A 16,483-nucleotide genomic window follows, 5' to 3' on the forward strand; every position below is an offset into this window, starting at 1 on the left:
GTCATGTCCTCCGAGTGCCCTTTCCAGGCACTTCTCCACTGCCGCCGGCACACTGAGCTCGCTGTCCTCCTGCGGGGCTCGCAGAAGAAGGCGCGTCTTAGTGCCTCTTCCCCGCTGCTCGCCATCTTCTGTTTCTGTGCCTGTGTGGCCGCCGGTCCACGAGTTCCTTCATGACAGGGGCTCTGCCTCACTCGTCTCTCCAGAGCGGAGCTTAGATCAGCGGTCCCCAGCCGTCTCAGCACCGGGGACCGGTACCCCCATGAAAATCCAACACCCGAGGACCCGAGGCGGAGCTGAAGAGGTGATGCTAGTGCTGGGGAGTGTCTGCGGATTCAGGTGAAGCTCTGCTCGCTGGTCCGCCTCTCACCCCTGCTGCGTGACCCGGTTCCTGACAGGCCATGGACCAGTACTGATCCATGGCCTGGAAGGAGGGGACCCCTGGCTTAGATGATAATGCAGAACAGGTCCTTACGGTAATGTGTAATATGAATAAACGAATCCCTGGATCAGGCTAAGTGGGCATACATATGCTTGGATGGAGACTCTGATTCCCCTTTAAGTCTATATGGGTGGACAGTTTTGAGTAAGTTCATATTTACCGTTCAAGACCTTTGCCAAAATGACTAATTTCCTGGCCTTTCCTTCCCTTTTAAAAACTGGAAAGCAAAGATAGTGAAAAGAAACGCCTGATCAGAATACCACAGACCAATTTAAACAGAACTTCAGCAGGAAGAGGTAGAGGCTCATGTAGCTTCCATGTAAGGCATCTCCCTCAAGCATCTGGGGAGAGCTGACATCTTGGTCCACAGCCTACATAGCATCTTCCCGCAGACCCATCTGAGAAATTTTTTTTTAAATGAGGCAGTGCCACAAAGAGCGGCTGCGGAGTGGGACTAAGGACAGGAGGGAGTGGAGGCCAGGCTTCCAGAACGACGGCCAGCACCTCGCGCCCACAGCGCGCCAGGTACTGTCCATGCGAATCCACGTAATTGCCCTAACGCTTCTATGCGGTGGCTACGGGTGACTATTATGCTTGTTTGTTAACACAGCTGAAGGGGCTGAGTCACAAGGAGGGAGTCACCTGACCAGGTCACACAGCCGCTGGGGGCGGAGCCGGGCAGTCTGGCCCCTGGCCACGCTCCGGCGCCGTGCCATGCTAGCTCACAGCTCCTCTTTCTCTCCTCTCCCTCGACGTACCTCGCTCCCCCACTCTCGCCCCTTCACCACCTCCTTCGCCGGGGTTTCCTCTTCCACGGTGGGATTATTCCCTCCCTCTGGGTCCCAATGCCGAAGAGCAAATGCAACCCCAAGCTCCGTACTTCACCTTCGCCTTTGGGTCGCCCTCGAGATCCTTCTATTTCATCCCATCTTTTATCTACCCATGAGATGCCCACTTCCAAGCTGTGACAATCATGGGGTGAGTGGAGATAACACTCACTACTGCACAACTAGAATTCCAAGAGGATTAATTGGAGTTACGGTTTTGGACTTGGTACTAAATATCTGATACTTGACTTTGTTGCCAGACAGTAAATCTGAACAGTAACAACAGCTGACGTGGGCTGACTGCTAACCGTAGACCAGAGCTCATTTTCAGCACTCTCCATAGTAACTTCTTTAATCTAACACCCCTGGAAATGAGTTCTGTTGTTATCATTCTGTTTCATAGCTGAAAAACAGAGGCACGGACAGCTCACGTGGCTCGCGTGACAGAAAGCCGCGCTCAGGTCCAGACGGGGCTCAGGCGGGTCGGCCGCAGGGCCAGGTCCACGCCGCTGCGCCACGCGGCCCTCGGCTCCCACGCGACGACCCTTCTATTTTCCCACCTTTTTCCGTGACATAAGAAGCAGAAGTTCCTTTCTAGTCACGAGCCGTGTCTGTTCTGTGTTTCATTTCAGACGTGTTTCCAACAATCCTACCTCCCACTTGCCAGAAAACCCTCAGTGGCTTTTTCCTTTCCGACCTAATGATTTTTGTTACTATTTTTGCTCCTTCCCCTCAGAAGGTTGCTGGGATAGTGAGCATGCACAAGGATTTCACAATCACTGGAAAAGGTACAGCAGGACATCATGATTAAGACAAAGCTTGTTTCCCAAGCGTAGGACCTTACACTGGGCTCCTATCTCAGACGACATCCGTCTCCCTGGGGCGTGGGCACTGCCTCAGCACCACTCAGCCCGCCGTGCCGGGAGTGACTCAGACTTGCCCCGTCTCCAGACCACCGTCCCTGGGAGCAGGGGACCCCCCTGCACCCTTGGTGACTGCTCTTTCCCAGTTGCCTGCCTCGCTCCCGTCTCATCGACGTTCTAACTTAATGGGAAGGGCTTGGTGAATTCCTGGAAAGTGAATAGGAAGTCGCTTTTCTAAACGGCCTGACACTGTGGGGAGGCGGCGAGCCTATAAGAGGTCCGGCTCGGGCAGACAGCCGAGAGCCCGCGACAGCCAGCCGAGTCGCAGAGATGGTAAGTTCATTTCTCTTTTCTGTGGGAAGTGGCTGCGTTGAAGCGGTCTGGGGCTGAGTCGGGCGGGTGAAGGTTGAGAGGATGAGGGACAGAGATGGTCGTGTAGCTTCGTGGGGCACAGCCCTTCAGAGTTTGCAAGCATTTAAAACCCCGCTGTCACGTGGACCTTCCCAACGCCCGTGCGAGCTGAAGTCGCAGCCATGCCGTGACGAAGCTGCGGTGCCCTGCGGGGCTGCGTGTCCGCTAAGCTGCACCCTCAGGCTGGACGCTGGCCGCCCCTGGACTCCTGTCCTCCGGCTCCCACTGGGGCTCACGGGGACTCTCTCTGTTCAGAACCCTGGCAGCTGGATTCCCTTCCGTGACTGCCATCTCAGACCCACAGATCTAGCCCCCGCCCACCTTCTCGATTAACCTCTAGGACCCCCGACTTCAACATGAGACCATCTCACTACCGCCCTTGAAGTCCCCTGCCCCTGCCGCCCCCGCCGCCTCCGAGCTGCTCATCGCACTTAGAGCAAACGCTCACCTCTCGCTCGGTGCCAGAGCCCGATGTGCCGCCAGCTGCATCTCCCCCCACCCCGCCCCCCGTTCACCCCACCGCAGCCTCGCTGACGTTCTTGTGTTCTTCGCGGGCTCCGCACTTCGCCTCCACCTTAAAGCCTCCGGGTCCGCGTTTCTGTCTGTCTTCAATGCTCTTCCTCCTGCCTCTACCTGGCTGGTTTCTTCTGCTCATTCTGCTCTCAACGTAAATGTCACCTCCTCAGGGAGGTCTGCCCGACTCCCTGGCTAACGTGACAACCCGGTCACTCTGTCACTTAACCCCACCTTAGCGCACCGTCTTAATTTCCTATTTGTCACTTATAACTACCTTCTGTTTCTCAGGTTTACTGGCTTAGTACCATTGCATGTTTATTGGTGTGTGTTTGTCTGTCTGTCTTCCTCGATAGAATGTACATCCTGTGAGGATGGGGATTTGTCTATTTTTGTTACTTTAACATCTGCGCCTTGGACAGTGGCTGACACATTGTAGGCACTTAATAAATCAATGGGCAAGAACACAGGTGTGGGGGAGGAAGGACCCGGCGGCAGGGCAGGCTCCTCTGGGGAGGGGACTGTCGACCTCACAGAGCTAGACGCACACGGGAGGGAGAGGGAACATGCTCTGCATTCTGGGAACTGCAGGATGTTTTGTTACAAATGCATTGTAGCATTGGGGGGGGGGGGGCACTGCATTGGGGGGTAACGGCAGGAGGTGAGGCTAGGCAAAGAGGAAGAAGACACGTCTTGAATGGTTGTGCGTGTATCATCGTGAAGAATTTGTGTGCATTGCTCGTGGAGTAGGAACAACCGATGGATTTTAAGTAGGGGAGCAATCATGATGAGGTTTGTGTGTTAGAAACATCATTCCAACCACATGAGAGAGAAAGATGGGAGACGGGTCATCTTGAGGGGAAGAACCAGTTAGAAGGTGATTGCCCTGGTCCAGGGAAGGAACGCGATGTCTGAACTAGCACTGCAGCAGGACGGTGGAAATCGCGAGAAGGGCCAGGGTCTCGTCAGAAGGTGACGTCAATACGATTCGATGACAGATTAATGTGAAGGGTTTGGACAAGGGAGAGGTCCTTGGTCTTCCCTCCCTGGTCCCACTCGATGGAGGACTTCGGGGTCTCCAAAGGCAGGCAGGTTATGGGACTTGGGACTTGGGTGGCAAAAACACATCCTTTCAAGGAGCCTCCTTTGATGCCAGAGGCTTTCAGAGAGGCACGCCCACTGCAGAGCAAATTTCGATTGACATTTGCTTTCCCCTCCCCTACTCCTAAGAGCCGCTGCCGTCTGCTGCCCCTCGGGGCTCCCCCGAGACGTGGCGCGGTGGCGACAGCCCTGGACTCTTCCTCCTGTCCTCCACTTACTCCTCTGTCCCGCGGGCACGGAGTTAAGAGACCGAGTGCCGCTCCTTTGTTGTCTCACGTCGGACGTGAGTCATCACGCCCCCTGTTTCTCTCTCCCTCAAACGGAAGGAGACAAAGTGCCAAGAACACTTTTTTACACAGCTTTCTGATGCTCGTCTACCTGACTACGACACTCTTTTAAATTTGATACAAACGCTGCTGTACCCATAATGCCCTTAGTTATAATGATCACACATTTCCCCAACATTTTCTTACTCAGCAAACACTTCTATCTTACCTCCAGTCATTTCTCTGTCGTTATCATTTGTTCGTCCGTCCAAATTTATTAAACGCTGGACATCTGCTCTCTGCTACGGCTGGGATTCGGACCTGAATGAGTCGAAGCCCCTCGAGAAACCTCTGCCAGCAGCTCCCTCCAGCTGTCTGCTCAGATATCTGCTTTAAATTTGGAGTCTAGACCTCACGCTTAGGAGAGGAGTGAGGGCTGGAGGTGCTGACAGCAGAGCAAACGGAGAACCACACGGGGCCCCGGGAAAGCAGCGGCGTAATAAGAGACTTGGGTCCTAGTAACGAATACCGAGGGCGACCTCTGTCTCTGCAAGTGAAGGCAGAGGGTTGAGGCGAATTCAGAGGAAACTCAGAAAAAAACGCTCCAGATATCAGAGAAGAATCAAAAGAAGAATCGAGAGAAGCATTTTCAGCCAAAGGAAGAGGTCAGTGGTATTTATTGCTGCCAAAAGGCCAAGGGGGATAAGCGCGCAAAGCCTTTGCTGGGCATGGTAGCAGGACGTTGGCGGCACGGCCAGCTGGGGGGGCCGGGCTGCGGGGCGCAGGGGAGGCAGGGGAGAGGAGCCCGGAAAGCCGAAGTGCAGGTGCGGGCGAGGGATCGGGCAGCATCTGGGCAGAAGACAGAGGGTCTGCGGAGGGACACTGTTCGATCCTGCTTCCATCAGTGCGAAGCTGTGATCTACAATGTGGAACCGAATCTGCGTTTGTGGGCTCATTCCTGCCGACTTCCTAGACTTTCTAAGGCATCTAGACGCTGGCGGCCAGGGGACCCCTACTGGCGTCGAGCACTTCTTCCCATGCAAAGTGCGGCTCAGGGACGGACAATCGCTTCTTCCATGTTCTCTCCGTCCCTCTCTTCACCCTGCCATGGCTTTCAGGTCTTTGTCAAAGTAAAATTAAGGGAAACTGCGGTAGGAAGCAGCCTCAAGGAGGATGACGCAGGCCCAGGATGTCATTCTAATGACCCGGCCTCCGACTCCATCCCGGGGGGCTGGCGGAGAGCATTAAAGCAGACACTGGCGGTGGCCGGGGCCAGGACCCCTGGAGAGGGTGTCTCCGGTTTCCTAGGAACGGAGCCCTTAACTCCTCAGCAGTCTAGACCTGCGCCGCCCTGAAGGAGACGCCGCGGGCAGAGCGGGAGCAGTGTGAGAAGGCCTGCCCACCCCCAGCAATTTTCGGGGGGAATTATTGCTTGAAGGAAGATTTTCACGCATCACTCGCCCTCCGCACCCCCACGCGGAGCCCTTGCCAGCTGCCAGAGCGTCGAGGCGCCGCCTTCCAGGGGACACAGAGATGTGTGCTTGGGGTTCGTTAAACATGGACAGACTTAGTGGGCTCACGAATCTTCTGAGATTGTCTAAAAAATTGTAAGCGTGCATTTTTTGAAGAATTCTGACTATGGCTTTTATCAAACTTTCTAAGGAGTACATGTGAGAATAAGAATCACTGTGTTAAGCCCGCATACTCGGGTGAGCAAGGGTGGGCAGGTGCCCGAATCGCACCGAGCCTCAGTGACGGGGAGGGGTGGTGGCCCCGCCGTGAGCACTCGTGGCCCGAAAGGCCTGCTGCAGAGGCTGGAGAAACGCTAAACAGACTTGGCAGTGATCCTCACGGTCTCACACAGCTCGCCTCTCAAATAATCTCTGAGACGGGATTCTTGGTATTTGGTGACTTTAAAAAACACAGAAGTGTGGTCAGACGGGAGCAGGGGGCGCACAGTGACCCGCATTTTTCTTTCTCAGATGTCTCGCCTTGGTCAGAAGTGCCCCCCCAGCCCTCTCGACCTTGAAGTGTTTGAAACCAGCACCCCCTCTGCCTCGTCCTCTCTCTCAATTGAGGAGATCCAACTTTTTTGAAACCCTAAGTTCTACGTGTTTGATTTTTTCCTTTCTGATTGAGTTAGCATGACAATTATTTTCAGTAAATAATTAAGTAAGACAGCATCAACATACTATGAATTTCAGTAACCTAAACTTTTATATTTAAAATGCTATTGAAGATGCATCTCTAAATGAGAAGAGGGGCTTTTTCCTTACTCATGTATTCGTGAATGAATAGCTTTATCAGTACGATCAGACAAGGTCAGCATCAATCCTATTCTGATATTTTATAGTTAAGGATTTAAACATTGAGGAACTTCATTCATATGAATAAGTAAAGGGAAATGGACGTTTGAGCACAGCAATGTCAATTCTTTGAACTTCTTCCAAGTTAATATGCCCCAAATTACATACTGATTTGTCATCAACATTTAGTCAACGATTTAGCATCTAACAACTTAATCGATCTTCCATTAAAGTTGCTGCAAGGAGAGGAATGGAAACCCCTGGACTTGAAACGGATTTGTCACACTATCGTCTGAGGCACTCGAGGTCTCGTTAACTATACCAATATTTTGGATTGTCTCTGTTTGGTGTAGCAATGTTTTTTCAATACCAGGGTAAGGCCCCATAATTAATAAGAGTCAGATTAGTAAAAGGCGTGACTTCTTTTGTAAAATGGGAGGCAGATACTCATGTTCGTAGGGGGACTGGTTTTAGGAAAGTATACTTTTGGAAGCTGGAAATCTGAACATAGAGCTACTTAAATTCTCCTTGCTTGTGAACAACCTGGAGAGTCAGGCTCATCTTGGTTTAAAGTTTTCTGCTGTAGCACCTGGAACAGTACTTTGTGGGTATTGAACAGGAATGCGATACTATAATAGCTGGTGGCATAAAACCTAATCCAGAGAAAACACAGTGGGATCCAGTCCACAGTAAGGGATTATCGGCATACTTCCTGTACAAGTAAACAGCTCCATAGATCACAACATTATAATATTATCAGTGGTTCTGCAGAGGCCAGCTGACTAGCATCCAAGCTCATAAAAAAACACAAAATATGCTTCTTTATCAAAGCCAATATTCAGGAATTCTTAAATGGAAAAGTGCCAGGCTCCTTATTCAAAGATGATCCCACTCTCTGGAACAGCTGCACTGATCGATGCCTGTCCCGCTGCCTGGTCGAGCTCAGACGCACACACGCCCCGCCCCCCCCATGTCATCCGTCACTGGAGTGTGATGTCTGTGGTAATTCTGAATTTCTATACAGGAGGGACTTTAGGTAGCAGTCTGGCCGAAAGAATGATAAAGTTTCAATCGCTAATGCGCTACGGTTACGTCGGTGGTCATGCTGGGGTAGCTTTACAGGCACACGGACGTAGTGGCCGGGCTTGGCCATGTCGCATACTCTGTCATCGACAACAACGGCGCGGCGCGGATTTGGAGGCCAGGAAGTTTATGAAGCCAAAAGAGTAAGGTGGGAAAAGCTCTTGTTATATATATATATATATATATATATATACATACGCATATAAATAGTAAATATGTGTATGCATACATATCCATTAAATGCTGAATAGCATTCTAGATACATGCTGAAACAGCAAAGCAAGAAGACAGAATGTGGATCAGCATGACAACAACTGGCATCACACGACGCAGCACGACTAGTGATGCTCACGGTGTAGGTCAGATAGCATCCCTGTGGGCCAGGGAGTTTTCATGTGACTTCCCGTTGTTCTCGGGTGTGGCACACAGCTTCTTACAGGGAGATTGCATAATAACAACAATATTTTTCTTACATGCGTATTACAACATGTGTTATAAAAGACAAACGTCAGTGGCACAAGGTAGTTAGTTGATAAACGTAAATAAAGTGAGTGAAGGAACGACGCGGTATTGGCGTCGCGTGCAACCGGGGCACGACTCCGAGGCAGAGCAGTGGGAGACGAGAAGGGAGGAGCCAGCTCGCGCCTACTTCCCTCGAAGGAAGCGAGCAGGGATGTAACTCAATACAACGGTATCAACTGGAATTTTTTTGGCCACACCGAGTGCATGTGAATACTCAAAAAAGGTTCTCTTTTCTTGTTTCAGGCTAGCTGCCTGAAAAGCCCCTGGAACCGGAGAGTCCAGACGGCGGTCTTGAAAGTGCTTTGCTTCGGTGCCCTGATCTTCGGTAAACTTACGCTGACCCTTAACATGACCCTGAGTAATTACGGTAACTTCTCCAAGTAGGAGAAATTAAAGATGGTGGCTAGCCATTATAAAGCATGGGAAAGCTGTCTAAGCCCAGATTCCTGGAAGAAAATGCACCTGACATCATCGTGTTGGTAGGAAAGGCTTCAGGAAGCACTTAAATGGATATATCCTGGGCCAATTTATCGATTAGGCACAGTAGGCACAGGCCTACATTACTTTTAGGGACCCCAAAATGTTTCAATTTATTAAAAATTATTTCCTTCTAGGTCAAATAAAATGTTTCAGTATATAATGCTAATATATTCAGCTTTATGCTAATACAGTTATAAAATATAGTTTTAAATATATTATTATGGAGCCTACGAAGTCAAAATGACCTAGAGCCCATGAAAGTCCTAATGCAGCCCTGGTAATAGTAGAATAAAGCCTCATGGCCAAACAATGAGTAAGGTGTCAGTGAGGAAGGGACAAACATAATTGACTCTCGCGCAGGCGGCAGAGGAGACCGAATAGGAAGACGACTAATAACAGGAAGGGAGCCGTTTCCAGGCCTGATTGCTTGCATTGTGCACCTCGTTGCACAGGAACTGGCCTTTCTGGCCCCTGTGAGCTCCCACGTGCTATGACAACAATATTTTGCATCATAGTGCATGCCCTTCATGTGTGACAGGGCACATTCTTTATTGCTTTTTATATTACAAACATTTATTTAAAAGGCCTGTTTTAAACCCTATTTTAACGAATATGTAAGCAGAGATGGAGGAAGTAATTTATCAAAGACAAATGGCCAAGAACAGCGGAATGAGTATACGACTGCACCTCAGTCTTCTACTAACCTGCCTCTGCCACAAACCTGCTGGGTTTCACTCGACGAGTCCTTTTTGAACACCCGTTACGTACCAACCTCTATGCTCAGTGTTAAGGATCCAGGGCTAAAAAGAGACCGCCATCAGGAATGACAATCTGGCAGGTGTAGACCATGCCATAGAAACAGACATTACAATAGACAGCACTAAGAAAGGTGAAGGCAGAGTCGAGGTGCAGTGGGAGGTCGGCGAAGGTAGGGGAAGAGGTTACCAGGCATAAGAGGGAGGGCACCCAAGACAGCAGAAGAGCAGGTGCGAAGGTCTGGCGGTGGGACGTCTGTTTTGCTAAGAAAGTGAACATGGTAGGTGATGAGGCTGGGCCAGCACGTAGGCGCCAATAATGACGCATCTTATCCTCCACGTGAAGAGGCAGAACGTGCAGACACGAGGCAGCCATTAAGACATTTTATGCGTCGTTTAATTTGGAGCCGGCAAATTACTTACTATGCACGTTCCACTTAAAAAAAGGAGGAACAGATTAGACAATTTCTCAGGTCCCTTCCCACTCCGCTGTCTTATGATTCCACATCCTCAATACCGAGGATCCTCAGAAGAGGACATTTTCCTATTGTGACTTCACATACGTATCCTTTTAAGTAAAAGATGGAAATCACACTTCTTCCTTAAAACAACTAGATTCAGCACGAAAGAGTCACATTTAGGGTATTTGTCTTCTAGTCAGAAACTCATCTGACTACACAGAAGCGTACCGATGCTCACAGCCTCCTTCCGCTTAGCGATGCTAACCTGACACTCACTCTTCTTTCATGTAGAGCTAATGAACCAGAGAGAAGTGGCAGCCTGGACCTACAATTACAGCACCAATGCGTACTCATGGAATTTTTCCCGGACCTTCTGCCAGAAGTACTTCACAGATCTAGTGGCCATCCAGAACAAAAATGAGATTGCTCACCTCAATGACGTCATACCTTACTATAGCTCTTACTACTGGATTGGGATCCGAAAGATCAATAATAACTGGACCTGGGTGGGAACCAAAAAGACTCTCACAAAGGAGGCTGAGAACTGGGCTGACAACGAGCCCAACAACAAGAAGAACGACCAGGACTGCGTGGAAATCTACATCAAGAGTCCGTCGGCCGCCGGCAAGTGGAATGATGAGCCGTGCAGGAGAAGGAAGCGGGCATTGTGCTATACAGGTAGGGTCTTCTCTATTCTGAAATTTGTCTGTTTAAAAAAAAATGCCGCCCCTGGTTTATTGATACAGCCACTGAGAAACGCAGTCACAAAATCAGGGACGCCAAAACAGGGTAAGCTGTCAATCAAACAGCGTGAGTTAGGGAGCACCTGGAAACACAGATCATGATTACAGAAAACTGGACTTACAAAACTAGACAGACATTTTAATATCATATGGCCCACCCTTGTCATTTTGCAGCTGATGAAATAGATGCCCAGGAAATTTTAATCTCCTGAAATGTATGTCCAGCGCGTTTTTGTACTACTACGGCCTGGTGTAAGAGAGCGTACGAGTTGTGAGAGAACTTGATTGCGCCCCTAGGAGACATGGCTGTAACTAATAGCTATTGAACATCAACATGTTCTAGGTATCATCACGATATTTGTTCATATATCACGAATCCATTTCACATTAGCTGCATTTAGTCCTCATGAGAACCTCACCAAGCACGCCCTGCCGTTGCTCTCATTCTGCTGATGAAAGGAGGGCTCAGAGCTAGTAAGGAATCGGCCTCAGCCTCTAAGCTACGTATTGACAGAGCCAGGTTCCAACTCACGCTGACTCCGAAGTTGGTGTTTTTCAGCCACACAGGCCACCACACTCCTTGCTTTAGTCTCTCATGAGACAATCTGAGAACATGACCAAGGATCACAGAGCTTTACAGACTCCCTTCGGTGACAACAGGTCTTCGGGTCTGTTGGACTTTGGTGGGGGTTGGAGGACAAGGAAAGGGAAGAGGCCGTGAGTACGTTTGAGTCTCGGCTCCCCCGGTTCCAGACTCAGCAGACATGCGCGAAAGCTTGTCCTCCTGCAGCCACATGCCTGGCACCGGATCTGACCCCGCCTTTCTGATGGCTTCCCGTGTGGAGGAGCCCACAGCCCTGAGCACGTGGCACCAGGCTAGCGAGGAGACAAGCAAGGGAGCCCTGACCGAGGGAGCCCGGGGTGCTCCGAAGCTGCCCCTGCAGTCAATCACCTTCCAGATGTCACACTGTGCTATCTATGCTCTAAACTCTGTAGACGATAAACACCTGCCCCCAGTCGATGGTGGAAACGGACTTCACAGTAGAGAGTATTCCATTTATCCCTCTCCTCACCAGAGCCTCCTAGCTGAGGGAAAACGTCCATAAATGCATTGTTATGTAGCCAGGTCTCGTTTTATAAATTATTTATTTATTCTTAAACAAATTAATTAATTAACGACTTGTCCTTCAAAGGCTGGGATGGATTTGACCAGGACATTAGCTCATCAACCTGCTCTCCCAGTGGGCACCCTCCCCTTTCTGGACAATGCCTCCCTAGAACTGTCCCTGTCAGATGATCTCGGCTATCACTAGATGTTCCAATATGCCGCTGCTTCCGACCCCCGCCCAAACTTCAACATCCGTATCTGCAAGACAGTCATTTCCAGTAAAGGGTGCACGAAATCACAAGACGGGACAGACGCTGACAGTTCCCGGCATGAGTGATGCCGCCCCGGCCCCACCCTGCGACCCTGGCAGAAGTCTCTGAGCGGCACAGTCTCAACCTGAGAACGGCTGGCCTTGATCTCCACTGACGCAATGCTCCAGGCGGCCACTATCGCTGATCGGCATTTTGCCATTCAAGATGTCAAGGGTGTAGGGAACCATCAGTTCTCTGTAGGAGACTGATGAGAAATAGATATGTATACTGCAACGAGAAGCTAAGCTGAATAATTCTCTAAATGTCAGGATGTGTTAGACCTCAGAACAGGCTATCGAAAAAAATTTATTTGCTGAATCATCATCATCATCATGTTCTTTCTTGGACCTCCAAAGGGATGAGCAAGTTATAACCCGCTTGGAAACCCTGACATGGAGTAGGATAGAGAATATTAGCTGTGCTTTCATTCCTAGACTCCTGAGATCCCGAGGAAGCGACAATCAGAACATTAGTACGCTCTGAGGACGCAGGGCGGGCGGGCATTGCTACTGAAAAGCGGAAAAGCGCCTCCACCTCGCCTCAGGGCACGGAGGTGAATGGGCTGGGAGACGCGGCCCGAGCCTGTCTACCAGCCGCTGCGACCTCCTGCATCTTCCCGACCTGCAACCCTTCCCCCTGCCGCCTCAGTGCAGCTCCGCCAACCTCGGAACCCTGCCTGGCTTGCGGGAGTGGAGCATCTCGGAGCCGAGAGGACACACGGATCATCCAGCATCGTCCTCTATGTGACCTATGCATTTCCTCTTGCAATAGACCCCGAGGTGGACCGACGCGTGGCCAGGGCTCAGTGCAGAGGAGACACCGGCAGAAGGCGGTCTCGCCACGGACCTCGCCCAGGCGCTGACCTCACCCGCAAAACAGCAACGAGCGTCCTCAATGCACTGACGGCATCAGTTCCGACACTCGCCCCCCGCCCCCTGCGCAGTGCAGGCATCCTCAGAGGCGCCCGCAGGAAAGAAAGGCTGGCCCTTCCCCGGTCTGTCCCCCAAGTGGCGCAGACTCAGTGAGGGGGCCAGGCAGGTCGGTCAGGCTCTGTGCCACCTCAGGCCCACATACGAGACCCGTGAGACATCTCCTCGTGAGACTGTGTGCCTTTACCACGAGTAGGTCGTAGACATCTCATCGGGGTCCTCTGCTCCTCTACCCCAATGGGACTGGTCACAGGTTTGAAATGAACGAAAGGCGGAAGGGTTTAGACTGTGACCGTGGACACGCTGGGCTCCGTGACGTGGCTTGTCTGAGGTCACATGTAGTAGGCAGCAGAGCCGGGATTCTGCTTACATACGTGTGACCCGCGTCTCGTTCCTAACCGCTTTGCTGTACTACCGGTCACAGGGGCTTCTGAATAACACTCCTCGGCGAGTACTCTCGGTTAAAAAAGTCACAGTCTATTTTGCACCAAAGGGGAGTCTCTGTCCACGCTCCATTGGTGGCTCCGCCTGTCCCTCTGTGTCCACACATAGCAACCCCCCCCTCAGGAGCAGTGAGTGCAGCCTGGAGTGGAAGCCATGCAATGGCACACGCCCTGCACAGGGGACAGGCTGGCTCCCCGGGACGCCGGTTTTCTGTCACCCAGCTGTCTCGGTCCCACCAAGAGGGGCCGAGCCTGTGGCTCTGAACAAGGACCCGGCTTCCCTCCGCACGCTCTGACCCTCTGTCCCCGTGCAGCCTCGTGCCAGGACACGTCCTGCAGCGAACAAGGAGAGTGCGTCGAGACCATCGGCAACTTCACCTGCTCCTGCTTCCAGGGCTTCTACGGGCCGGAGTGCGAACACGGTGAGCAGCTGGCCTGCGTCGCTGTGGCCGCGGGGGCGTGCAGCGGCCATGCAGGAAGGGGCCGTGCCGGAGAGTCCAGCGCTCAAAGGCGGGTCCGGGTCCCCTCCGCCATCTGCCCACCTGCCCCCCTCGGGGTGCTCCTCGACACACGCTCTGGGTCCAAACGCTTTATTCTTAGAACATTTGCTTATAAAATCCCAGAGGGTGAAAAGGAAATGTAATGCAAGCAGAACAAAGGCAAATTTTACTCGTTTGAAATAAAAACCAGTGAAGAATGATTATTTCTCAAGATGCAGCCCATACAAAGGAACCAAGATGACCAGGTTGGGTTAGAAACCTAGAAAGACAGGCTTAGGAGGGTAATATAAATAGTTCCCTGACCTCATGTCTAAGCCTGCAATGAAAAAAACAGTGTTTTTGTTCCCGCAGTCAGAGAGTGTGGAGAACCTGCGCTCCCGCGACACGTGCTCATGAGCTGTCACCACCCTCTGGGGAACTTCTCCTTCAAGTCGCAGTGCAGCTTCCGCTGCGCCCCAGGCTACACCCTGCATGGACCCCGCGAGCTGGAGTGTTTGGCTTCTGGAGTCTGGACCGATAAGCCCCCACAGTGTGAAGGTACGTAGACCCCTGTTCCTTCCGTCCTCACTGACGACTTGAACTTCGGAAGGGAGACACGCTCTCTCCACTCCAGGACGCGGGCAGCAGTGAGGCTCTGCATGACACCCACCGACCGGAGCCGCCGGTTCTGAGCTCCACGACTGCGCACCTGCAGGGCAGGGGACCGGCCCAAGTCCTGATCCTCGGGCAAAAGCCCTTTGATAATTGCAAAGTGAACAAAGTACAGCAATGAGGACTCGGGGGTTGAATATTATGTTTGATAATTTTTCCTCGCTTCTTTAAAAAAAAAAAAGCAAAGCAAATAAAAAAATAAGGGGGTTTGGATCTTTCCGAACAGCTGCTGAAACGTGCCATCTACCCAGCCAAGTTCGTCGCCCTGCCTGTCACTTTGGGAGGGTGCGGACGGCTGCTGAGAGTCCCCAGGTCTCCCAGGTGCTCACGCCGCTGCTCTGGTTGTTTCCAGCCACCCAGTGCCCGCCCCTGAGGGCTCCCGAGCGAGGCAGCATGACCTGTCCCCACGCCGCAGGGGCTGCCGCGCGCCAGCCCAGCTGCCGCTTCAGCTGCGACGAGGGGTCTGCCCTGGTTGGGCCGGAGGTGGTGCGGTGCACGGCCTCGGGGGAGTGGACGGCCTCGCCCCCCGTGTGCCGAGGTGAGTGCGGGCGGCCGGGGAGGTGCGCCGTCCCCTGCGCCCGGCTCCTGCGGGGAGTACGGGCGGGCGAAGCTGGCCTGAAAGGCCAGGCCTTCACTGGCCTGCCTTCTGCTTGGCGAGATGGATGCGCAGGGGACAGGAGAAGCGTGTCAGGCTCCGGAAAAACAAGAGGCTGATCTTACTACAAACTTGAAAACCTCCCCTTCCCCACCCAAGCAGGCTCAGAATGGCCCCCTTCATGAACTTCACACGCGTGGGGAAAGGGTGGCGTCTGCGTCTCTCAGGCGACACCAGGAGCCCTGCCGGGGCAGGCCTGTCGAGGCAGACGGGACAAAGGACACAAGACAGAGCCGGCAGGAGTCTGCGTGTGAGAGACGCAGGTCGACCTGAGGCCGGCCCCCCGAGCTCCTACCCCTCCGGGCCGCCACTGCCCTTCAGCTGTGGGCACGGTCTTCCCCACTCAGGACCGTCTCTGTGCCCTTGGCTGCCCTCTCTAGCTGTGCAAAGGCAACTCGTGGACCGTGTTCACTCCCCCACCCCACCCCTGCCCGCTGCCTTTGCGTATGGTTCCAGCTGTAAATTAAAGTGTGGACCTGGCTGTGCGGTGCGGGGCTGGGACCCTTTGCCAGCCTGTGAGGGTAGGACTGTCCTTTAGCAGCCCCTGTCTGCCCAGGAAGGAGTCATGGCACAGGGGAACAACCAAGGGTCCCTAACGTCAAGACGACCTTCTCTAGGCTCTGACACTGAAGCCAGCTCTTCAGCCTCCAGGAGGTGTGGTTTTATCATCTGTGCAATGAGCGAGGAATTAATTGCAAGGTGCTTGGGTGAGGATGAACCGTATAAAAAGTATACAATTAAATGACGAGTATAAAGTGCCCAGCAGAAAGCTGGGTGCTGGATCGACCTTAATTTCTGCCTCTCTTCTCCCCCCTTCTTGCCCTGCTGGCATATACCGCTGTGGCACCAGGCCCTGTGCTGGAGAAGGAGTTAGACTAGTGGCTGTTAGGGCAGAGCGGGATGACTCATCGTAGCCTTCAGAGACGGCCTTTGACAGAGGAGCAGAGGAGCACTGAGAAGCAGGCTGTGATGCAACGCTAGGCGGTTACTTAGTACCACAAAGTAAACTCCGCACAAATGCCTCGCGCCCTCCCTCGGCTTACACGGCAGAAAGAAAGGGTAACAGAAAATTAAAAGTTGGCTTTGAGAATTCCTAGGAGACCTCGATCACAAGCT

At 52.3% G+C, this 16,483-nt stretch overlaps 1 protein-coding gene across 4 annotated transcripts in view; it reads left to right on the forward strand.

The window, feature by feature from the left end:
- The first annotated feature begins 787 nt into the window (after window positions 1–787).
- The window catches only part of LOC107512761 (selectin P), a 33,327-nt gene continuing 17,631 nt past the window's right edge, over window positions 788–16,483 (forward strand). Inside the window, exons 1-7 of one of the 4 annotated variants that reach the window (XM_016148616.2) lie at window positions 788–964; window positions 2,003–2,462; window positions 8,575–8,656; window positions 10,319–10,705; window positions 13,876–13,983; window positions 14,413–14,598; window positions 15,065–15,250. In XM_016148616.2, the coding sequence (XP_016004102.2) occupies window positions 2,460–2,462; window positions 8,575–8,656; window positions 10,319–10,705; window positions 13,876–13,983; window positions 14,413–14,598; window positions 15,065–15,250 (952 nt within the window). In that variant the 5' untranslated portion in view covers window positions 788–964; window positions 2,003–2,459. Of the gene's footprint in view, window positions 965–1,859; window positions 2,463–5,238; window positions 7,958–8,574; window positions 8,657–10,318; window positions 10,706–13,875; window positions 13,984–14,412; window positions 14,599–15,064; window positions 15,251–16,483 lie in introns of those variants that run through there. The other 3 variants (XM_016148617.2, XM_036234684.1, XM_016148618.2) reach the window with 3 other exon arrangements.

Source organism: Rousettus aegyptiacus, unplaced genomic scaffold (genome assembly GCF_014176215.1).
Source record: "Rousettus aegyptiacus isolate mRouAeg1 unplaced genomic scaffold, mRouAeg1.p scaffold_m13_p_17, whole genome shotgun sequence".
Lineage (NCBI taxonomy): Eukaryota > Metazoa > Chordata > Mammalia > Chiroptera > Pteropodidae > Rousettus > Rousettus aegyptiacus.